We start from the raw sequence: 26,446 nt of genomic DNA, 5'->3' as shown, positions 1-26,446 counted from the left end.
ACTACCATCATCTCACACTTTGACAACAGTTCATCCACTGCCATCACCTCATACTTTGACAACAGCTCATCCACTACCATCATCTCACACTTTGACAACAGTTCATCCACTGCCATCATCTCACACTCTAACAACAGCTCACCCACTTCCATCATCTCACACTTTGACAACAGTTCATCCACTGCCATCATCTCACACTGACAACAGTTCACCCACTACCATCACCTCTCACACCGTAAACAGCTCACCTCCTTAACACTAGCAACACCTCACCCACGGAAAACAGTTCACCTACTTACAAGTCACCCCCTGAAAAAAGCAGACCCACTGACACAAGCCAGACCCACTGACAAAAAGCAGACCCACTGACACAAGCCAGACCCACTGACAAAAAGCAGACCCACTGACACAAGCCAGACCCACTGACAAAAAGCAGACCCACTGACACAAGCCAGACCCACTGACACAAGCCAGACCCACTGACAAAAAGCAGACCCACTGACACAAGCCAGATCCACTCACAAAAAGCAGACCCACTGACACAAACCAGACCCACTGACACAAACCAGACCCACTGACACAAACCAGACCTACTGACAACACCTGATCCACATGCAGAGGCTGAACTGTTGACACATGATCCACTGACAGCCAAGTGACAGCATGGCAGATGATCCAGTGGGAGTCGACTCAAAGATCCCAGGTGACCCTACTGACACCCAATCCACTGACAACATTGAGTCCGCTGACGTCTTGTGCCCTGACAACAAGTGATCTATGCAAAGGACTTGGTCCTGAAGTGAACCCAGATGCCCTGACACCCTGACCACAGTGGGTGCAGTGGATACATTTGATTTACAACAACAGCTGTAGCCACTGTTCACAGTGGGTCAACTGGCTTGAGTGATCCAGCGATAACACGTAATGCAGTGACAACAGCTGGATGTGGTCGTAACCCACTTAACTGCTGCTGATCCACTGAAAAAGAAATAATCACCTGTACTTGATTCACTGAAATCAATTAATTCAGTGGTGTATTATCCAGTGGCAAGGGCTGATCCATCGGCTCCATGTGATCCACTGGATATAAAGAACTTGTATAATACATTCAAAGTTAATTCACAGCACAACAAGAACTCAGAACAACATTTTCAAATATAAGCTTGTACCAACACTACAACAACCATATGTTCATTACTGAACACCACTGCAGATAATACCGGATTCCACTGAATTTTCCTAACATTACTGACCCGGTATTCACTCCTCTCTCGTCAGACTGCCGCCTCTCCCCTTCATTCTAAAGACTGAAGGCCTTCGCACACATCTACTCACTAACCATGTAACATTCAATGTATCCAACACACCAACAAGGCAAAATCCATACGTCACACGTCCTTAACATCCCAACTGCACCATCCTCTTTGTACGAAATAAAGTGTCCTTGGTTCGTGTCGTTTATAAATCCTGGTATTCACATGGGCAGTGTCCCCCATACCGAGGTATCTGGACCCACGTCCTCCTCACTCCTCACTGACTAATATTCATCGTGGGCTGCACTAGTCGTCTGCTCCCTGGCCCTCACTCTAGACATCCCACGTCGTCAACATCATTCACTCCACACCAGTTCTTTCCATATTCAGTAAAACCACTTTGAAAACTGTGATCCCGTTACAAGAGTCCAGTCAAGCATTTGATCCCACACACTCGAGTCACAACTTCAGTTCGTCACCACAAAACTCTTTGAATCCCATATACACGAATCTTCTCCTCAGTCCATCCACAGCTCTCATCTCTCGTCTGTGGATTCCCTTCCTGTGCATGTTATTTCCTCCATTACTCCTGTTTTTTCTTGGGGTTGCAAAATGATCATAAACTTATCGAGTACTCTACTGTCCTGCAGGTTTCATATGCACGTTTCCCGTTTTATGGTAGCAAATGAAGAAATCAAGTCTTCAATATTCAATTACAACTATATGGAGAAGGCTGAAATGAAAGCTAAAAAAAACGAAAAAGAAGTTATGTTTTAAAGCTAAAGGAACGTCATCCGGATCTAGTACTAAAAGCCACAGTAATGAGACTTACTGCAGAACAGTTCATCTGATCCATCCGAGCAATCTGGTTCCCTGTCGCAGACCCAGCTGCTCTGGATGCACTGGCCGTCCACACACTGGTGTTCCGAGGTCCCGCACGTGCTGTAGATACAGAGAAATCAGTCAACCTGCCACACCTACATCATCAGTGAGGGTGAGCCTTTCATCATATAACTACTTGGACCAAGAAATGAAAACTAGATCATTGATGCTTCATTGTGAATATCATTAAGTAAAACCATATGCGCCTCATTGTAAATATCATTAAGTAAAACCATAGATGCTTCATTGGAAATATCATTAAGCAAGAACTTTTCTGATGCCTGATATTACTCAAGTATTGCCTAACGACGAATAAAATTCACCCACAATGTATCGAACTAACCCAGGTACAGCACTTATTTCCTCAATACTGATTTATTACCATTTTCTTATCTCTAAATTGATATATTTCACGTTTTCTACAACGTGTATTCAAGCACCTATTAACGCCTGGTCAAATTACTATAAACGCGTAACATCACCTTGAGGCTTTACCTGGGAATAAGGATGTTGTACCTGGTGAGGACAGTGAGCTGGAAGTGAAATACGTGACGCTAAGGGAGAAGAGCCAACAGACACCTTACACAACATAACCTGAACTTAGTAACATTACATAACCTTCCTCAAGGTCGTCTTCATCATCCCTCTGCTGGCGGGTTCCACAACTCACCTTATGATGGATGAGACAGTGGGCTGCATCCTCACTCACCTGATGGTCGAACAGTTGGTCTCGTCCGACTTGTCGTGGCAGTCGTAATCACCGTCACACAGCCAAGAGACGGTGATGCAGTAGACACCGTCCGAGCAATTGAACTGGTCAGCCCCGGAACAGTTGGAATGGAACGAGGGCATGTCTGTGGGACGAAAGGCGTGGAGAGCGATAGCACAGGCAGAGTTGTGTGTGTGTGGAGGAGGGAGGGAGGGAGGCAAGACGTTCAACAGCTGGAGGGAACCTACAGTGAGGGAAGGGAGGTAGTTCCAGAGGTCGGCGGACGCTCCTCAAATACCCGTGTTTCCTCAAAGTTGATATGTCCGTGTGGCAAGTTAAGACGAATCGAGTACTGAATATGTTGTCGACACTGGGATGTGGCTGGCCACATCGAGGCGAGATGCCAAGCATAATATACAGATTTATTTTATAGATGTTATGTAAATCGATGACAATGAGAAGAAACGCGAGCTAATAGTAAAACTAAGAAGTTTAGGAAAAAAGTTGTGGCACAGTCAATATGGATGACGGTAGCAAGTATGAATATGTACATGTGTATATATGTATATGTCTATGTATGTATATGTATGTATACATTGAAATGTAAAGATATGTATATGTGCGTGCGTGGGGGTTTATGTATATACATATGTATGTGGGTGGCTTGGGCCACCTGGTTCACTACTAATCTTTGTATCATTATTCTATATTCGCGATCCACAAGCCTGTATGAGAACGTTTAAAAGCAAAGTAAATAAATTAGGGATCGAACCACATTTTCTGAGATGGTTTGGATTCATATTCATATGAGGCTGGAAGTGACAACTGTATGCACGCTTAGCACACGCCAAGACAATGCTAAGTAGAAGTGTGTTAAACCATATGAAACTGGTTGTTGTTGTTGATGGCTTTTGTTTGGATGGAGTTAAGATTAGACACGACCTGGAGGACAAATCAACCAACAACACGAAGGAAACTATTGCCAGTGTTTCCCATTACCTACTGAACGACGGCTGAAGAATGTGAGGAAATGACGTGAAAGATTATGAAATGTCTCATCCAATAGACGATGAAATCAGGAAACTGAGAAATATAATCAAGGAGCAATATGAGTAAATATGTGAAAGATGTGTAAATTAAGGACACTCAAGAAATTCAGGTGGAATGTCCACCAGAGGCACAGAGAGACAACGAGTTGGAGTCAGAAAAGAACATCAGGAAGGTCACCTCTGGATGTGTACGAGACGAATGCTCACAACAGAGACTGTTCACGAGAGAAAACAATCAAATTCTGGGCATTATCTCTAGAAATAGAGGGTGTCGACTGAGGCACAGAACCAGAGAGTTGAGATGTTTCATCAGAAGAACGAAGCGAAATTACACAGAGGTTTATCTACTATGTTAAGAGACGGAGCGATTTGTGAAGTATACAGATAGTTCACTGTGAGTGTGGGGCGTACCCAGGATCAGTGCGTGCTGGCCAACACTAAGACATCAGAACACTTAACGAAGATGCATTGATGGCCAACCAGAGGCCATAGATGACCATCCAGAGGCCATAGATGACCATCCAGAGGCCACAGATGACCATCCAGAGGCCACAGATGACCATCCAGAGGCCACAGATGACCATCCAGAGGCCACAGATGACCATCCAGAGGCCACAGATGACCAACCAAAGGCCATAGATGACCATCCAGAGGCCAAAGATGACCATCCGGAGGCCATAGATGACCAACCAAAAGCCTTAGTAGAAAATTATACATCAAGCATCTTAGAAAAGAATACTGGATAAACAGAATGATCAAAGTAATGAAATGGTAAATGATAACAGTGTATACAAATATTTGAAAAGTTATACTTCCAAGAATGGGGCTCCACAAGTGTAATACTCTCTCCCTATATTGTACAAGTTAGCAAGGTGATCACATATCGATTATTACACACACACACACACACACACACTACCAACACTGGAAGAAGAAACTCACCACAGAAACTCTCGTCGCTCTGGTCGCCGCAGTCGTCATCGAAGTTGCACTCTGCATCCTTGGGCACACACTTCCCGTTCGTGCACAGGAACCCTACGGTCGAGAACAGCTGTTAGCGGAGGGGAATGGCACTGGGGCGCTCAGGAACATCAGGAGGACACAGGACACGAGCTCTTAATAGGTAGCTGGGGGTCATCATGGGAGTAAAGGACTCCTCTTAATCATGGAAAACTTGATCAAGGAAGCACAGGAGAAGTGAACGAAAAGATACTGAAGGAAACTAAAAAGCCACTGACGGGTGTTGTGGCAGAACATTCACGAAGAAGAGAACATGTTATTAGATGGAGACATTAAGGGACAAGGACAGATGTTGTACGGGGATGCAAATGTAGTCTAGGACATGTTAATATTAGTAGGGAAAGACTACAGGTCCAGGACATGAATTAGTAAGGAAACAACACAGGTCCAGGACATGTATTAGTAAGGAAACAACACAGGTCTAGGACATGTATTGGTAGGGAAACACTGCAGGTCCAGGACATGTATTAGTGAGTGGATAGTAAGGACCGGGAACAGCTGTACGTAAAGGTAGGAGCGTCTGAGGAGATGAATCATCGTTAGTGCACGCAGATCTAAGACGACGAGGGCAAGTGTTGGTTGGAGATCCCAAGGTAAACCAGGGCAGGTGTTAGTGAGGGACCACTAGGGGCTCCAGAACAGATGTTAGCAGGTGTACACCTGGGGGTCAAGGACAGGACAGTGTAGGTAAATAGGGGGTTGAGGACAGACGTCCATAGGGAAAATGGGACAGACAAACGCAAGTACGAATATAACAAACAACAAAACAACAGATAAACAACAGTCACTACAACAGGTATGATAAGACGTAACAAAGAAAAAAACAAATATACAGGAGAGAGCGTACACCATGGAAACTTGCCTTGTGTGTGAAATACAAGAATAAATCACACTAATAAAGATAAAGACATATCAGAAACAGCAACATACAAGGTCTGACAAAACGTTGCTAAAGCAGTTATACTGAAAAACTTAAGAATACGGTTAAACGACAGAATTAGAAGACTTTTGCAGTGACTGCAGCAGGGAAAATATACAGCGGTAATTGGGAAACCACTAAAAGGAAAATGTGGTATCCGCAGAAAATAGAAATGAATAAGATAACTCATAATCAACTTAGTGTTAGCATGGCGCGATATGCGACACACACACACACACACACACTGACACACACGAGACAAACCTGTACATTGGCCAGGGGAGCAGGTGTGTTCGTCCTGACCTCCCGGACAGTCGACGTGACCTTCACACAGGCTGGTGGGACCCACACATGAACACACCCCGTCAGCGTCGCGGCAGCCCAGCAGGCCCTCACGACACCCACACCCTGCAACCACCAGGAGGAGAAGCTTGTAGCATTGGACACACACACACACACACACACACACACTATTATCTAATCATTACAATTAATATATGCCCCAGGACACTTTACATAGGGCTCCTGCGGTCATGAGGCTGCAGTTCAATCAGGAGCAGGGAAATGATGAACGCCTTTCAAGCGAGAAGATCCTGGAAGAGGGACTAATGTCTTCAGCTAATGGTACAGCCATGACGTAAGTGACTTTTCATTCGCGTTCAAATACATTCAACCGAAGTCTGAGAACACACACTCCCTCCCTCTCTCTCATATATATATATATATATATATATATATATATATATATATATATATATATATATATATATATATATATGCTTGTGGCATGAGAAGAGTGGGAGGTGGGTTGATTAGAAAGGGTACTGAGTGGTGGGATGAAGAAGTAAGAGTATTAGTGAAAGAGAAGAGAGAGGCATTTGGACGATTTTTGCAGGGAAAAAATGAAATTGAGTGGGAGATGTATAAAAGAAAGAGACAGGAGGTCAAGAGAAAGGTGCAAGAGGTGAAAAAAAGGGCAAATGAGAGTTGGGGTGAGAGAGTATCATTAAATTTTAGGGAGAATAAAAAGATGTTCTGGAAGGAGGTAAATAAAGTGCGTAAGACAAGGGAGCAAATGGGAACTTCAGTGAAGGGCGCAAATGGGGAGGTGATAACAAGTAGTGGTGATGTGAGAAGGAGATGGAGTGAGTATTTTGAAGGTTTGTTGAATGTGTTTGATGATAGAGTGGCAGATATAGGGTGTTTTGGTCGAGGTGGTGTGCAAAGTGAGAGGGGTTAGGGAAAATGATTTGGTAAACAGAGAAGAGGTAGTAAAAGCTTTGCGGAAGATGAAAGCCGGCAAGGCAGCAGGTTTGGATGGTATTGCAGTGGAATTTATTAAAAAAGGGGGTGACTGTATTGTTGACTGGTTGGTAAGGTTATTTAATGTATGTATGACTCATGGTGAGGTGCCTGAGGATTGGCGGAATGCGTGCATAGTGCCATTGTACAAAGGCAAAGGGGATAAGAGTGAGTGCTCAAATTACAGAGTTACAAGTTTGTTGAGTATTCCGGGTAAATTATATGGGAGGATATTGATTGAGAGGGTGAAGGAATGTACAGAGCATCAGATTGGGGAAGAGCAGTGTGGTTTCAGAAGTGGTAGAGGATGTGTGGATCAGGTGTTTGCTTTGAAGAATGTATGTGAGAAATACTTAGAAAAGCAAATGGATTTGTATGTAGCATTTATGGATCTGGAGAAGGCATATGATAGAGTTGATAGAGATGCTCTGTGGAAGGTATTAAGAATATATGGTGTGGGAGGCAAGTTGTTAGAAGCAGTGAAAAGTTTTTATCGAGGATGTAAGGCATGTGTACGTGTAGGAAGAGAGGAAAGTGATTGGTTCTCAGTGAATGTAGGTTTGCGGCAGGGGTGTGTGATGTCTCCATGGTTGTTTAATTTGTTTATGGATGGGGTTGTTAGGGAGGTAAATGCAAGAGTTTTGGAAAGAGGGGCAAGTATGAAGGCTGTTAGGGATGAGAGAGCTTGGGAAGTGGTCAGTTGTTGTTCGCTGATGATACAGCGCTGGTGGCTGATTCATGTGAGAAACTGCAGAAGCTGGTGACTGAGTTTGGTAAAGTGTGTGAAAGAAGAAAGTTAAGAGTAAATGTGAATAAGAGCAAGGTTATTAGGTACAGTAGGGTTGAGGGTCAAGTCAATTGGGAGGCGAGTTTGAATGGAGAAAAACTGGAGGAAGTGAAGTGTTTTAGATATCTGGGAGTGGATCTGGCAGCGGATGGAACCATGGAAGCGGAAGTGGATCATAGGGTGGGGGAGGGGGCGAAAATTCTGGGAGTCTTGAAGAATGTGTGGAAGTCGAGAACATTATCTCGGAAAGCAAAAATAGGTATGTTTGAAGGAATAGTGGTTCCAACAATGTTGTATGGTTGCGAGGCGTGGGCTATGGATAGAGTGTGCGCAGGAGGATGGATGTGCTGGAAATGAGATGTTTGAGGACAATATGTGGTGTGAGGTGGTTTGATCGACTAAGTAACGTAAGGGTAAGAGAGATGTGCGGAAATAAAAAGAGCGTGGTTGAGAGAGCAGAAGAGGGTGTTTTGAAATGGTTCGGGCACATGGAGAGAATGAGTGAGGAAAGATTGACCAAGAGAATATATGTGTCGGAGGTGGAGGGAACGAGGAGAAGAGGGAGACCAAATTGGAGGTGGAAAGATGGAGTGAAAAAGATTTTGTGTGATCGGGGCCTGAACATGCAGGAGGGTGAAAGGAGGGCAAGGAATAGAGTGATTTGGAGCGATGTGGTATACCGGAGTTGACGTGCTGGCAGTGGATTGAATCAGGGCATGTGAAGCGTCTGGGGTAAACCATGGAAAGCTGTGTAGGTATGTATATTTGCGTGTGTGGACGTATGATATACATGTGTATGGGGGGGGGGTTGGGCCATTTCTTTCGTCTGTTTCCTTGCGCTACCTCGCAAACGCGGGAGACAGCGGAAAAAAAAAAATATATATACATTATATATATATATATATATAAATATACATTATTTATATATATATATATATATATATATATATACATTATATATATATATATATTATGTATATATATATATATATATATATATATATATATACATTATATATATATATATATATATATATATATATATATATATATATATATATATATATATATATATATATATATATATACCCCTGGGGATAGGGGTGAAAGAATACTTCCCACGCATTCCTCGCGTGTCGTAGAAGGCGACTAGAGGGGACGGGAGCGGGGGGCCAGAAATCCTCCCCTCCTTGTATTTTTTTAACTTTCTAAAATGGAAAACAGAAGAATATGGGAGGGTATTGATTGAGAGGGTAAAGGCATGTACAGAGCATCAGATTGGGGAAGAGCAGTGTGGTTTCAGAAGTGGTAGAGGATGTGTGGATCAGGTGTTTGCTTTGAAGAATGTATGTGAGAAATACTTAGAAAAGCAAATGGATTTGTATGTAGCATTTATGGATCTGGAGAAAGCATATGATAGAGTTGATAGAGATGCTCTGTGGAAGGTATTAAGAATATATGGTGTGGGAGGAAAGTTGTTAGAAGCAGTGAAAAGTTTTTATCGAGGATGTAAGGCATGTGTACGTGTAGGAAGAGAGGAAAGTGATTGTTTCTCAGTGAATGTAGGTTTGCGGCAGGGGTGTGTGATGTCTCCATGGTTGTTTAATTTGTTTATGGATGGGGTTGTTAGGGAGGTGAATGCAAGAGTTTTGGAAAGAGGGGCAAGTATGAAGTCTGGGGATGAGAGAGCTTGGGAAGTGAGTCAGTTGTTGTTCGCTGATGATACAGCGCTGGTGGCTGATTCATGTGAGAAACTGCAGAAGCTGGTGACTGAGTTTGGTAAAGTGTGTGAAAGAAGAAAGTTAAGAGTAAATGTGAATAAGAGCAAGGTTATTAGGTACAGTAGGGTTGAGGGTCAAGTCAATTGGGAGGTAAGTTTGAATGGAGAAAAACTGGAGGAAGTGAAGTGTTTTAGATATCTGGGAGTGGATCTGGCAGCGGATGGAACCATGGAAGCGGAAGTGGATCATAGGGTGGGGGAGGGGGCGAAAATTCTGGGAGCCTTGAAGAATGTGTGGAAGTCGAGAACATTATCTCGGAAAGCAAAAATGGGTATGTTTGAAGGAATAGGGGTTCCAACAATGTTGTATGGTTGCGAGGCGTGGGCTATGGATAGAGTTGTGCGCAGGAGGATGGATGTGCTGGAAATGAGATGTTTGAGGACAATATGTGGTGTGAGGTGGTTTGATCGAGTAAGTAACGTAAGGGTAAGAGAGATGTGTGGAAATAAAAAGAGCGTGGTTGAGAGTGCAGAAGAGGGTGTTTTGAAATGGTTTGGGCACATGGAGAGAATGAGTGAGGAAAGATTGACCAAGAGGATATATGTGTCGGAGGTGGAGGGGACGAGGAGAAGTGGGAGACCAAATTGGAGGTGGAAAGATGGAGTGAAAAAGATTTTGTGTGATCGGGGCCTGAACATGGAGGGTGAAAGGAGGGCAAGGAATAGAGTGAATTGGATCGATGTGGTATACCGGGGTTGACGTGCTGTCAGTGGATTGAATCAGGGCATGTGAAGCGTCTGGGGTAAACCATGGAAAGCTGTGTAGGTATGTATATTTGCGTGTGTGGACGTATGTATATACATGTGTATGGGGGTGGGTTGGGCCATTTCTTTCGTCTGTTTCCTTGCGCTACCTCGCAAACGCGGGAGACAGCGACAAAGAAAAAAAAAAAAAAGAATGTATATATATATATATATATATATATATATATATATATATATATATATATATATATATATATATGTGTGTGTGTGTGTGTGTGTGTGTGTGTGTGTGTGTGTGTGTGTGTTTTGGAAGGAGGTAAAAACGTGCGTAATACAAGAAAACAAATGGGAACATCGGCGAAGGTGGGGAAGTGGGGAAGTAAAAACAGATAGTGATGAAGTGAGGAGATGAAGTGATCATCTTGAAGGTTTGTTGAATGTGTTTATTGATGGAGTGGCGGATGTAGGGTTTTGGTCGGATGGTGTTTGAAATGATGGGGTCAGGGAGAATGATTTGGTTAGAGAGAAGAGGTAGTGAAAGCTTGCGGGAGATGAAATCCGGCAAGGCGAAGGGTTTAGATGGTATTACAGTTGAATTTATTAAGAGAGGGGGTGAATGTGTTGTTGATTGGCTGGTAAGGATATTCAGTGTATGTATAGATCATAGTGATGTGCCTGAAGATTGGCAGAATGCATGCATAGTGCCATTGTACATGGGCAAGGGGATAAATGTAAGTGTTCAAACTACAAAGACATAAGTTTGTTGAGTATTCCTGGGAAATTATATGGGAGAGTACTGATTAAGAGGGTGAAAGCATGTACAGAGCATCAGACTGGGGAGGAGCAGTGCGGTTTCAGAAGTGGTAGAGGATGTGTGGAACAGGTGTTTGTTTTAAAGAATGAGCGTGAGAAATACTTAAAAAAACATATAGATTTGTATGTAGCATTTATTTATCTGGAGAAGGTATATGATAGGGTTCATAGACATGCTTTGTGGAAGGTCTTAAGAGTGCATGGTGCGAGAAGTAAGCTGCTAAAAGCAGTGAAATGTTTTTACCAAGGATGTAAAGCATGTTTACGAGTAGGAAGAGAGCAAAGTGATTGGTTCCCATGTGAAGGTCGGTCTGCGGCAGGGGTGAGTGAAGTCCCCACGGTTGGTTAATGTCCATGGATGAGGTGGATAGGGAGGTAAATGCAAGAGTTTTGGAGAGAGAGAGAGAGAGAGAGAGAGAGAGAGAGAGAGAGAGAGAGAGAGAGAGAGAGAGAGGCGCGTATGCAGTCTGTTGGGGATGAGAGAGCCTGAGAAGTGAGTCAGCTGATGTTTGCCGATGATACATTACTGGTGGCCGATTCGAGTGAAAAATTGCAGCAATTGGTGACTGAGTTTGGAAAAGTGTGTGAAAGGAGAAAATTGAGAGTAAATTTGAATAAGAACAAGGTTATTAGGCTCACTGGGGTTGAGAGGCAAGTTAATTGGGATGTAAGATTGGATAGAGAAAAACTGGAGGAATTGAAGTGCTTTAGATATTTGGGAGTGGACTTAGCAGCAAGTGGAACCATGGAAGCAGAAGTGAGTCACTGGGTGGGGGAGTGAGCGAAGGTTCTGGGAAGGATGAAGAATGTGTGGAAGGTGAGAACGCTATGTCTGTGAGCAAAAATGAGAATGTTCGAAAGAACAGTAGTTCCAACAATATTATATGGTTGCGAGGCATGGGCTTTAGATAGGGTTGTACGGAGGAGGGTGGATGTGTTGGAAATGAAATGTTTGAGAACAATATGTGGTGTGAGGTGGTTTGATCGATTAAGTAATGAAAGGGTGAGAGAAATGTGCGGTAATAAAAAGAATGTGGTTGAGAGAGCAGAAGAGGGTTTGTTGAAATGGTTTGGTCACATGGAGAGAATAAGTGAGGAAAGATTTACAAAGAAAATAAAGATGTCAGAGGTAGAGGGAACAAGGAGAAGCGGCAGACCAAACTGGAGATGGAAGGATGGAGTGAAACCGATTTTGAGCGATCGGGGCCTGAACATACAGGAGGATGAAAGCGCTCCCAGAAGCTTCGCCCCTCCCCCATCCTGTTATTCACTTCCGTTTCCATGGTTCCATCCGCTGCCAAATCCACTCCCAGATATCTAAAACACTTCACTTCCTCCAGTTTCTCTCCATTCAAACTTCCTTCCCAGTTAACCTGTCTCTCAACCCTACTGGGCCTAATAACCTTGCTCTTATTCACATTTACTCTCAGCTTTCTTCTTTCACACACTTTACAAAAGTCACCAACTTCTGCAGTTTCTCACTCGAATCAGCCACCAGCGTTGTATCATTAGCGAACAACAACTGACTCACTTCCCGAGCCCTCTCATCCACAACAGACTGCATACCTGCCCCTCTCTCCAAAACTCTTGCATTCACCTCCCTAACAACCCCATCCATAAACAAATTAAACAACTATGGAGACATCACGCATCCCTGCCGCAAGCCGACATTCACTGGGAGCCAATCATTTTCCTCTCTTCCTACTCGTAAACATCTTTGGTAAAAGCTTTTCACTGCTTCTAGCAACTTACCTCCCACACAATATACTCTTAAAACCTTCCACAAAGACATCTCTGTCAACCTGTCATATACCTTCTTCAGATCCATAAATGCTACATACAAATCTAACTGTTTTTCTAAGTATTTCTCACATACATTTGAAACTCAACAGAAAGTTCTGGAGGATGTGTGTATACAATACCATGCAAAAATTTTTTAAAGTTTTATGTCGGGCAGCCTGGTAAGGCTCTTTCTGCTAGATTAAGCAACATAGATATAAAATATGAACAGGAAAAGAATCAAACGCCTTGTTTGATTATGAGAAGAATTTTGATCATTGTAATGACTGGAGTAATGCTTCTCATTTACTAACTCTTATACTACGAGATTTATCGTTAAATCTTCTATTATCAAATACACAAAAGAATCGTAACCTCAGTATTAGAGAAGGTCTATACAAACTGGATAGCATTTGGGTCTTATATTTCTGATATGAACTGAACTGCATTCAGAGGGTCTGTGAAGTGGTTCAGAGACACACAAAGTGATCCCACAGCTTCAGGAGTCACCAGTGTTTCAGTGTGGTCGTATGATATATTGCCGCTCCAACTCGCCGATGTTGCTCCTGCTCCACCACAAAACACAGATCCGAATACCTCAGTTGAGTACAGTCAGTGGTGCATTATGGATTCGCTGGTCTTACTCCAAGAGTAACTTTGTGTCTACAGCAACTCTGTGGTCCGGGCAATATACCACAGTGCTAGAATATTGTTCTAGAAACTGATGTATTTGGTGGAAGAACAAATATCATAACCGTCACTCATTATCCATAAGCTAAATATAAACCAGACCTGAACAGTCCCCGGGTCAAGCGAGACAGCCATATGACCCGACCCGTCTCGTACTGAATTCACTCCAAAATGACTCTCCAACCCGCCTCCAATAATGATGGGGTACTCCAAAACACGTTCTCCGTGACCAAACACAGCGCTCTTCTGTAGTTTCGGTAACAACTGCAGACTTCTGCAGCCAGAGTGACAACTGCAGACTTCTGTATCCTGAGTAACAACTGCAGACATCTGTAGCCTGAGTAACAACTGCAGACATCTGTAGCCTGAGTAACAACTGCAGACATCTGTAGCCTGAGTAACAACTGCAGACATCTGTAGCCTGAGTAACAACTGCAGACATCTGTAGCCTGAGTAACAACTGCAGACATCTGTAGCCTGAGTAACAACTGCAGACATCTGTAGCCTGAGTAACAACAGCAGACATCTGTAGCCTGAGTAACAACTGCAGATTTCTGTAGCCTGAAGAACAACTGCAGACTTCTGCAGCCTGAGTAACAACTACAGACATCTGTAGCCTAACAACAGCAGACTTCTGTAGCCTGAATAACAACTGCAGACTTCTGTAGCCTGAGTAACAACTGCAGACTTCTGTAGCCTGAGTAACAACTGCAGACTTCTGCAGCCTGAGTAAAACTACAGACATCTGTAGCCTGAGTACCAACTGCAGACATCTGTAGCCTGAGTAACAACTGCAGACTTCTGCAGCCTGAGTAACAACTGCAGACATCTGTAGCTTGAGTAACAATTACAGACATCTGTAGCCTGAGTAACAACTACAGACTTTGTAACCTGAGTAGCAACTGCAGACATCTGTAGCTTGAGTAACAACTACAGACATCTGTAGCCTGAGTAACAACTACAGACATCTGTAGCCTGAGTAACAACTACAGACATCTGTAGCCTGAGTAACAACTACAGACATCTGTAGCCTGAGTAACAACTGCAGACATCTGTAGCCTGAGTAACAACTACAGACATCCGTAGCCTGAGTAACAACTACAGACTTCTGTAGCCTGAGTAACAACTGCAGACATCTGTAGCCTGAGTAACAACTGCAGACATCTGTAGCCTGAGTAACAACTGCAGACTTCTGCAGCCTGAGTAAAACTACAGACATGTGTAGCCTGAGTACCAACTGCAGACATCTGTAGCCTGAGTAACAACTGCAGACATCTGTAGCCTGAGTAACAACTGCAGACATCTGTAGCATGAGTAACAACTGCAGACATCTGTAGCCTGAGTAACAACTGCAGACTTCTGTAGCCTGAGTAACAACTACAGACTTCTGCAGCCTGAGTAACAACTACAGACATCTGTAGCCTAACAACAGCAGACTTCTGTAGCCTGAATAACAACTGCAGACTTCTGTAGCCTGAGTAACAACTGCAGACTTCTGCAGCCTGAGTAAAACTACAGACATGTGTAGCCTGAGTACCAACTGCAGACATGTGTAGCCTGAGTACCAACTGCAGACATCTGTAGCCTGAGTAACAACTGCAGACATCTGTAGCCTGAGTAACAACTGAAGACTTCTGCAGCCTGAGTAACAACTGCAGACATCTGTAGCCTGAGTAACAACTGCAGACATCTGTAGCCTGAGTAACAACTACAGACTTCTGTAGCCTGAGTAACAACTGCAGACATCTGTAGCCTGAGTAACAATTACAGACATCTGTAGCCTAACAACATCAGACTTCTGTAGCCTGAGTAACAACTGCAGACATCTGTAGCCCGAGTAACAACTGCAGACATCTGTAGCCTGAGTAACAACTGCAGACATCTGTAGCCTGAGTAACAACTGCAGACATCTGTAGCCTGAGTAACAACTACAGACTTCTGTAGCCTGAGTAACAACTGCAGACATCTTTAGCCTAATAACTGCAGACTTCTGCAGCCTGAGTAACAAGTACAGAGTTCTGTAGCCTGAGTACCAACTACAGACTTCTGTAGCCTGAAGAACAACTACAGACTTCTGTAGCCTGAAGAACAACTACAGACTTCTGTAGCCTGAAGAACAACTACAGACTTCTGTAGCCTAACAACTGCAGACATCTGTAGCCTAAGTAACAACTACAGATTTTGTAGCCTGAGTAACAACTGCAGACATCTGTAGCCTGAGTAACAACTACAGACTTCCGTAGCCTGAGTAACAACTACAGAGTTCTGTAGCCTGAGTAACTGCAGACATCTGTAGCCTGAGTAACAACTACAGACTTTGTAACCTGAGTAGCAACTGCAGACTTCTGTAGCCTGAGTAACAACTACAGACATCTGTAGCCTGAGTAACAACTACAGACATCTGTAGCCTGAGTAACAACTACAGACATCTGTAGCCTGAGTAACAACTGCAGACATCTGTAGCCTGAGTAACAATTACAGACATCTGTAGCCTGAGTAACAATTACAGATATCTGTAGCCTGAGTAACAACTGTAGATATCTGTAGCCTGAGTAATACCTGCAGACATCTGTAGCCTGAGTAACAACATAGACCTCTGTAGCCTGAGTAACAACTACAGACATCTGTAGCCTGAGTAACAACTGCAGACATCTGTAGCCTGAGTAACAACTGCAGACTTCTGTAGCCTGAGTAACAACTGCAGACTTCTGTAGTAACAACTGCAGACATCTGTAGCCTGAGTGACAACTACAGACTTCTGTAGCCTGAGTAACAACTAAAGACTTCTGTAGCCTGAGTAACAACTAAAGACTTCTGTAGCCTGAAGAACAACTACAGATTTCTGTAGCCTGAAGAACAACTACAGACTTCTGTAGCCTGAGTAACAACTACAGACTTCTGTAGCCTGAAGAACAACTACAGACTTCTGTAGCCTGTGTAACAACTACAGACTTCTGTAGCCTGAAGAACACCTACAGACTTCTGTAGCCTGAGTAACAACTACAGACTTCTGTAGCGTAACAACTGCAGACATCTGTAGCCTGAGTAATAAATGCAGACATCTGTAGCCTGGGTAACAACTACAGACTTCTGTAGCCTAACAACTGCAGACATCTGTAGCCTGAGTAACAACTGCATACATCTGTAGCTTGAATAACAACTACAGACATCTGTAGCCTAAGTAACAACTACAGACATCTGTAGCCTGAGTAACAACTACAGACATCTGTAGCCTGAGTAACAGCAGCACTCTGTATAGAGAAACTTCGACACAAATAATAACTAACAACAGACTGTTGTTCTGACTAACGCTATGCTGTACTCTGTTGTACCTGTACTTTCTGAACAGCATGATTTTCTCACCGACCTACCTAGGGCTGGGTGTGAAATGCTCAAACCTTCACATGTTTGTGAACGACGCCAACTCAGCAACTATGCCGACCTGGGGTGACCAGTATCACCTGGAGGACAGTGTTGACCAGCGGCGAGCTTCGAATTCTCACTACATCCAAGTGTTAATGAATCAACCCATCACCAGTGATGTACACCTATGGCCACCGTCCACTGACGACGGACGAGGAGTAAAGAAAGATATTTTCAGTGGTTCTTCGTCCTGTGTGTTCCTAGCAACCAAGAGCACACCACCATCCTATTGGATCGACGCTTCCAGTTGTTACGATCTGCCTCGGTGCTTACACCACACACACACACTCACACCACTAAACCAAACCATCCAGAAACAGGTCGTCACAAAGACACCACTACAGACTAAGTGGTCTGGTTACCACAACCCCAGCATCACATTACCAGAACAGCAAACCTCGCCAACGAGGCTTCACAATGATTAACCCCCCCCCCCCCATTATGGAGTTACCATAACAGCCACTTAGCAATCGAATCACTAGAGTAAACTCTCAACCCAAATATTACCGGGTCAAACGCCCGAACCACAGATTACAACGAGCCCTAACATCGTATTCGTTATGTACAACTGTCCCAGATTCCATTTTCGAAGAAATGGTTCAGGGGTTGACCACAACCTCTTTCCAAGGAAAAAAAATGGTTCAGGGGTTGACCACAACCTCTTTACAAGGAAAAAAGAAAAACAACTTGCAGTCCAGGAGTGAGCTACGTTCAAACGCTGAGACCTGCAGGACTCCTCCTGAGTGATGTTCCTTGACAGGACTGTACTTCTTGTGATACAGCTTCGACAAACGTCACTTTTCACTAGCGGGGCAACCTAATGCAGGCGGAGCCCGGTAACACCCTAACATCGTACTACCAAGAACAAACACCTGTCATCAATCAATGGCAAAAGAATGCCATACTATCATCAAGCTCGGGGATAACCACGATAATCTGGACCATTATAATTCCCAAGCCAATAATTCGGTGCATCGTTAACCGAAAATATTTTAACTCCGAAATATCAATGATAATCCGAAGCATCATTAATCCGAGACTGCACAAGTCCGGAATACCATTTACCCGGAACATCAATGTGCCGGATTAAGTTAGTGAAGCACAAACAATGGAATGTCCACTCGCAAACCACTTCAGGAAGAACTAAACCTAGCTAAAAGCACATACAATTTTGACGCTAAAGTTCATGTGTTCATAGGGAACGTGGCAAGCCACACGTACACGTAAACTTCCCTAAATCTAGGCTATTTTTTCGGGAATAGTGATGCTTCGAAATTATGAAGCTCTAGCTCGATCATGTCTTGGAATGAAATGGTGACCCCGGAAAGCACAGTAAACACCAGCACCAACCACCACACGAAGCACCACCTCCAAATCACCACACAGTCACCACACTTGAACCCAATCACCAGCTCTTTATAAAACCCTAGCAACAGGTGAACTAAACTGACCTCAGCAATGAGATGTAGCGCGAGATGAGCCAGTTCCTGGAGACAAACTGAAGCATTAAGTTACAGTGCATCATAACATGATAATGGAAACACCAGGTCACCATAGATCCATGCTGTATCACCATACCTACAGCATCGTCACCATACCCTTAACATCAAGGCACTATAAATATAGCATTTGGTGACCATACAAAATTTTAGCATCGTCACCATAAATACAGCATCAGGTAGTCGTACCTTTCACAACAGGCCACTATAAATACAGCATCAGTTCACTATACCTTTAGTATCAGGTCACCATAAATACAGCATTAGGTCACTATACCTTTAGCAACAGGCCACTATAAATACAGCATCACGTCATTATACCTTAAGTATCAGGTCACCATAAATACAGCATCACGTCATTATACCTTAAGTATCAGGTCACCATAAATACAGCATCAGGTCACTATACCTTTAGCATCAGGTCACCAAACAGGGTTCCGCGGCGCACTGGGGCACCACCGGCACTAGTGGCCCACAGGTACCGCAGGGTCAACTCTTTGGTCCTTCCCTGATCGTCAGAACGTCATAGAATACATACAATTAAATATTACAGATCCCCCCCTCCCCTCCCCCCAACGTCTACACGTAACTGATCTTCGTCAGGTGAATCTTTTTCACTTCCCTGCGAGGGGTTACCAGATGTTATATCATACCCCATCATTACAGATACTGGACGAGTAAAATAGCAATATCCAACAAACTCGATAATGGATAAGTTCGTTGCCAAAACAAAATAATATGGAGGTGATGTAAAGACGATGCGATACAGACGATGGTGGACATATGAATATAAATCAATTACCCGTAACGTGAAAGATTGTGGTTTGGAAAAACTAAGTAAAACTGTCTATTTGGCCAGCAACCTTCAATTAAATTGAACTGGGGCGTCACAAGATAATGTGACCTCAGGTGGCCATCGGTGACGAAAGGTTGAAAACCAATGACGTATAACATCGGGTCACCATCCCTACAAGTGAATCACCACCACGCCTCACCAGGTCACCATCACCAAGCATTAGGTTGCCATGAACCATTGTTTCATTTTCTGTCATTTCGCCTTTTTTTTTTTTTTCGCGTGTGTATTGTGGTTACCCAGGAGGGGTGACTGACCAGGAGGCAAAACAATTGTTTAACAACCTCTGAAAAAATCAACCTAATTACATTTTTCCTTTTGATGCACTCAACATTCATAACATTTTTTTCACAACCAAAAGCCGGAGGTTAATTCATATGAAGAGAGAAGATAGCTTTATTAACCCATGGGATTTTGCTCGTTGAAAATAATTCATATATCAAAAAATATGAGAAGTGAAATTCAGAGAAGTGAAATTCAGAGAGAAATAATCTTTTTAAATCAAATAATACAACAGATTTGAAAAACTTGATTGCATCACATTCACCTATTACTCTATATTCCTATTACTGAACATCAACATACCTTTAAAAGAATTCTATGGAATCATTTCTGGCTGAGTGACAAAAAAGAGGCAATGGTCACTCAATCTAATTTACATATACATCTCACTAAATCCCACTTTGCCCCTTGTGTCCAGTACTCACCAATATCATGTTGTGGAGGCTGAATTCTCTTGACTTCCTTCTTCTCTCCCCAGTGGATCTCCGAACCCTCCGGAGCGCCTGCGCCGTAATAGTCCTCCTTCACCTCCCACGTCATGACTCCTGCGGACCAGCAGAAGCTAAGGTCAGTTGGGATTGTACACCAGCTGTCACAACACACTAACCCCCACACCAGCTATCACGATACGCTCCTCAATACCACCTGTCACAATACACTCCTCCACGCCCCAGGGCCCGGCCCTTCCTGTATGATATACGAGTCTATACGCTGAGCATACGACCTCGACCGCTTAGGGAGAGACTCTCTACTCCTAACTCTTATATGGCAGCCTTTAGATAGCAGCAAATGCTGTCACAGACAAACCAAACTTGAAAATTTTTCAATCAGCATGCACCTCCCCCTCCCCCCCCCCCCCAACAACTCGTGATTTTGGTGGAGTTATAGGGGTGGAAGGGCCCCCAAAAGGATAGGGCCCGCTATGTGGACCACACCAGCTATCACTTACCAGAAGCAATAATATGATGCCCACCGCCAAGCACCACAGAAACAGCATGACCACCTCACCTGGTGTTTCATGGACGCCCACAGAATATTTTCAAGAGTGAGCAAAGCATGTACGTGTAATGCAGTGGAAAACCTTTTTTACAATAAGTCAACAAGCTAACAGACCAAGTGTTACGTATGCTTAATCACAAATTAGAAAAAAAGATTTTAAGACCAAAAATATTAAGTCAGCATAAATCATAATGCGTACCTATGACAGTGACAGCGATAAACAGTTAACTGTATATAGAGTATGTAGTAAAAATGGATTTATATGTATTTTAGGCCACCAAAGGAGTACATTTAATTGGATATTTGATGAAACTGTCATCAGTCATTGGATATCTCTGTCTGAAAACCCTATGTTCCATTTAAGTAAGTACGATCATGAAATGTGCTATTTGTGCTGTGGTGAATATTTCACCTGGTCTTAAGCAGCAGCAGTGTTCACGACCGGCTACGTTACTCAAAACATTGCTCCTCCCACTAGTTACACCCACTGGTCGCCGCCACTCCTCCTCCTGCATACATCCACTGGTCGCCACACCTTTATCTTAGTCTACAAAATTAGTCAACTCCGTGGGTGATGTTATGTAAACTACTTAAGCTAACGAATTTTTGGACTGTACCAGCCAGCAGTGGAAAAAAAAATGCTGAACGATGCAAACGTATGGCACTACAATTACCTTTAAGGAAGATTTTCATGTCGAATTTGCTCTTTAATGATCAGTAACCTCATCCATGACAACACCAAGTTGCCCACGATCCAACAGAGGAGTGAACTGAGACGGATACTTGCCTCGTACTCCCCTGACGTAACTCCGAACTCAGGGGGTAAATTCCGAGTCTCTGGTTGGATCACCTCGAAGCCCCGGCGATTTTCCTACACAACTCCACGCTCTTCAACCTACGTCCACACCACAATCGAATCTTGGCGGCCTCATGAGGACGAGACATACCACAATTACGACCAGGAGTCTCTGATGACCCGCGCCAACGTACGCAAACCGACTCTGCCGCAGACTCAAGCGTGACGGAGATTCCCTCACGTCCACAGCCAGAGTGACACCTACACAAGTTCCGAGTTTTCCCCGAGTGTTCCATGACGTCATTTCCCCTTCAACATACATCGATTAGACGAAGTAATTACCAAAGATTATCACAAGCGAACTGTGTAGTAACATTTCCATTATCGATGTCTTTATCTCGAACTCAAAATTCTATTCTAATTATTACTATATCAAAACGAAAGAGAATAAACGTCATGACTATGACATTGATACGTATCAGTTTAAGGCCAAACCCAAAGACCATATAGTAAGGATAGGATAACTTCGGAATAACGAACGCAAACCGTTGTGTGGCAAAAGAATGCCAGATACTGCCATAATAGCGCCATCTATTAAACAACCGGTAAATTACGGTCTATCAAAGGACACTGCTTCCTTTTAATCTCATTTTTCTTTGCAAACTCCCCACCCCCCACTTTTTTTCAATATCTTTTAGAATGTAACTATCATTTTTTTTTTCCCCCACGCTTCATGTTTATCCTATGTTTCGCAGCATTGGTATTTGTAGGTTACATTTTGAAGACGTCCAAATCTGTTCCATTCTAATACGTTGAGGCAAACATCATGGCAGCGGTAGAGTGCACTTCATCCTTGACGTCTTGCTTATCTGCTGTCGAACTTCTTTCTGTTGCCTCGAAATATTCACTCTTAGTTCATAAAGACCTGCTGACTTCTTAAAGATAAACTGGTGGTAGAACCTGAACACAATTACCACGAGAGAGAGAGAGAGAGAGAGAGAGAGAGAGAGAGAGAGAGAGAGAGAGAGAGAGAGAGAGAGAGAGAGAGAGAGAGAGTGGATGGGACAGACATAATCAATGTGAATATATTTTCTCCAGTACCAAAAGGCATATTGTATTGATGCGCCACGTAGTATAGACGTCACATCATTTTCTACTGGTGCTGATGAAATGATGTCTAACATTTAACAAAATGTATTATAATCATGCACACTGTGGTCATATCTAAATACATGGAATACATACTGTAACATACTTTTCTAGTTCTATGTTGTGTTCCTGAAAATGCAGATTAATTGTTTACATACGCGATCATAAATTCCTACAGCAGCGCTTATGAAGGCGATTAAGACCTTTTGTTAATTCTCTGTTCTTTTAAAGACAAGAAAAAGTACAATCTTCAAAAATATTAAAAAATATAATGTACGCATCTTTGCATATGTATTCTTAATCTTATTAATCACACCATCACATAAATTGAACCATTACTCTCTACTAATGATCCTGAATATTTGGTATTCACAACCCTAATGGAAAGGTTGTATCAATATGGGATGGCTTGGAACACACAGGAAGGAGTATCACCGCAGCATATCTACCTTGCTTTCAGGTTAACAATAACTTATATTATCCATTAAAGAATATACTTATTGTTCCTTTTCCTTGAGTCACCTGTAAAAGATCAGACGACGATATGTTTACTTCGCTAGTTTGAACATTTTTGAAGGTGAACTAGTGAAGTTTTCGGGAGTGTTCTACCCCCACAGCCCAGGCTGGGTCTAAACTGTTGGTCGAATAAGCTGTTAGAAGCTGTATCCTGCAGGCTCACAGTCGCTCCTAAGTGGAGCCTAGTTGGCCTACTAAGTACAAGCCTAGCCACATTGCTAAACAGGAGCGGTTTCGCGTGTTCGCCTGTGCGTTAGTTTACATAAGGTTCCAGTTAGTAATATATCGGCCATATTTTGAGTGTTCCCATCATCATAGCTCTGCCAAACCTCTCAATGACGGGATTTTCCTTAAATAAGAGAACATAATGTTACCACAGCTTTGTGAACTGTGGCCTACTATTATAAACCACGCGTTTGACCATATTCGTTTCTAAGCTGGGTGGCAATAATGTTTCTGAATTCATCAACAAAGGTGGACCAGACACAGTGCAGGTGAATAGATAATCAATAAAGAAAAATGATAATATTCAGCTTGACGACGTATTACGGTCTACACGCCCGATGGTGACACAGCACACATAAAATCATAACATACACGTTCTAATAATTCAACATGCAGGGACCTAATGATTCACGTACGACACGCATGCAATTGTTTAACTCCCCATGAATAACCAGACATAATACAATAAATTTTACACTCACGCGATGCAATCATATATAGCAAGGTGTACATACATACCTGGGACCTTTGCGTACTAACACAATTCAATCGTCACGTAAATATTCCACACTGCCAGCTGTACATGAAATGATGACTGTAAACAAAGTAGTGACTTTAAACAAAGACCGATATTCTAAAACTAACAGTAGTAACATGGCAAGGAAGATCCTGTCTTGTAAAGCGAACGATATCTTACATATCAATTTGGGTCACTAGATCACAAATCAATTTCGTCATCATGTAACGCAAAAGAAAAAAAATCATGTGTTCTAAAGCGAACACTAACTATTTGTACCATCATCTTATGTAACGAACTGTCTCAGAACAGACATATTTCAAGCCGTGTAGGTCTTTGTAAAATGTAAAGAGGGGGGAATACCCCCTCTTGCTCTTTCATGCGGGAGCCCAAGTTACGTTCTAACTAAAATCTGTAGAAAACAAAACTTTTCATCCCACCTCCACAGAGTATTGATAACATACATTGCTGCTGCTGTTGCTGCTGCTGCGAACGACGAAGATCCACTTAGGTGATCGCTTTTTTTTTTTTTTTTCGGCTAGGGTAAAATAAATGCTGTCCCAGCCAGGACCGTTATCTTAGCTCATCAATATACCTAATATATTAATCTCTGATATGAAGACTATATCAGCACTCTCACCTATTGGTGACTTGGCGAAAAAAAAAATAAAATCTTAGATACGTTAGTAAATTTTGGTGTATATGATTATATTGAAATACTATGGTTTTCATTTTTTTTTTTTTTTAGAACATTTCATGTGACATTAACATCTTCAAACTACAACTCAAGGAAATACGTGCTGTTTCTGGGTACAATATGCTAAACTTATCCAAGAACAAACAGATCTTAATCTTTCCAATAAAACAACGTCTGAAATACGACATAAGTTTCACTTTATCTTATCAGTAACAATATCTTATTAACGATTAAAAATTCTCAACTCGGTGTTAACATTTTCATTTCCCCCTCACACAAAGCGGTTTTAGTTTTCCATTATTTCACCAATCACATGATTTACCACCGGGTTTATAATCTTCACATTCATCATTAGAATAATGGATTAACATGGTGAATTACTGAATTTGGGTGTGCATGAAAACTACCTTTGGTTATTGAGCGTCTCTTGTTTTAATAGTAATGTCCACATAACAAAACAATAGTTTAGGAGTTCGAATACCAATTCAATGTTCAGATACTAGAGCAATAGTTGAGGAGTATGCTAAGGAGTGTTGTATTTTAGTCTATGTTATTGCAATAAGGTGATAATGGTGAACGTTATGAATATCAGGGAAAATGTGGGATAATCACTGTACATTTAGGCTAAATAATTGTAAATAAATCAACCTATGAAAACCTCACCAACACTTCCCCTAGAAGACACGGTTTACATTAGAAATATATCAACATTAATGTGGTCTTGCTGGTTGTGTCCGAGGAGGCTGGACGGTGGCACGAACAGCCACTCGATCTGTCTTCTGTTTGTTGACATTCGTCGACAGATGGCGTGATGCTGCGGAATCACTATTGTGTTTAGTATATTTCTACAACAGTGAATGTTAAGATAGATCTCTATTGTGAGGGAGGTTACGTAAGGTTTTTCTAAGTGATGTTGATTTTTATACAACTGTTTCACTGACGTTTACGATAAGTAATCTCACGTTTTCCTTAATGAATAAAATAAAATGCTCTGAATCATGCTCTCCAGCCTGCATGATACTATCTAACCACCACTGTACCATGGCTAAAGAAAATTACTCAAAATCCAATGCTAGGTTCCATATATGGCTAAACTGGTAAATTACCTATAGCTTATCATACATTAGTATCAATGACATGCCATAAGCACTGTTGTCATTGATAGTGTAAAAGTTGTTATAACATTTAAGCCTCTGTTACACGCTTAAAACCACAAGATGTCAATATTTCCATTAATCCTAATACCTCGGCAAGGTATATATCATTATTTACCTCGTCTTTTCCTATCACAACTCAACGTCTTCAATTGAGGATTTGGTAAGGATGAATAGAACGAAATAAGGAATTTGTTTCACATTAAGTATCAACATCTTTCAGCCTCTGATCATGAAGGAATAACAATCTTATGTTAAATAGGAAGAAAGTGCAATGGAAATTAAATGCCCATTGCTGAAGCAAGAGGATTTTCTATATATATATATATATATATATATCATATATATATATATATATATATATATATATATATATATATATATATATATATTTTTTTTTTTTTTTTTTTCATACTATTCGCCATTTCCCGCGATAGCGAGGTAGCGTTAAGAACAGAAGACTGGGCCTTTGAGGGAATATCCTCACCTGGCCCTCTTCTCTGTTCCTTCTTTTGGAAAATTAAAAAAAAAAAAAACGAGAGGGGAGGATTTCCAGCCCCCCGCTCCCTTCCCTTTTAGTCGCCTTCTACGACACGCAGGGACTACGTGGGAAGTATTCTTTCTCCCCTATCCCCAGGGATATATATA

General features: G+C 42.4%; 1 protein-coding gene across 6 annotated transcripts in view; it reads right to left on the bottom strand.

Annotated features, from left to right (window-relative positions):
• The window catches only part of Lrp4 (LDL receptor related protein 4), a 497,094-nt gene that overhangs the window by 334,900 nt on the left and 135,748 nt on the right, over window positions 1–26,446 (bottom strand). For 5 of the 6 annotated variants that reach the window (XR_011713235.1, XR_011713236.1, XM_071665647.1 and 2 more), the window contains 5 exons: window positions 20,171–20,290; window positions 6,097–6,240; window positions 4,836–4,928; window positions 2,845–2,989; window positions 2,086–2,195 (listed from right to left, as the gene is read on the bottom strand). Coding sequence is in view for 4 of the 6 variants with exons in the window: in XM_071665645.1 (XP_071521746.1) it covers window positions 2,086–2,195; window positions 2,845–2,989; window positions 4,836–4,928; window positions 6,097–6,240; window positions 20,171–20,290 (612 nt within the window). In the remaining 2 variants the exon portion in view is untranslated. Of the gene's footprint in view, window positions 1–2,085; window positions 2,196–2,844; window positions 2,990–4,835; window positions 4,929–6,096; window positions 6,241–20,170; window positions 20,291–21,531; window positions 21,985–26,446 lie in introns of those variants that run through there. The other variant, XM_071665646.1, reaches the window with a different exon arrangement.

This window comes from Panulirus ornatus, chromosome 10 (genome assembly GCF_036320965.1).
Source record: "Panulirus ornatus isolate Po-2019 chromosome 10, ASM3632096v1, whole genome shotgun sequence".
Taxonomy (NCBI): domain Eukaryota; kingdom Metazoa; phylum Arthropoda; class Malacostraca; order Decapoda; family Palinuridae; genus Panulirus; species Panulirus ornatus.
Note: the sequence above shows the minus strand (reverse complement) of the source record. Positions and strands in the feature narration are given on the sequence as shown.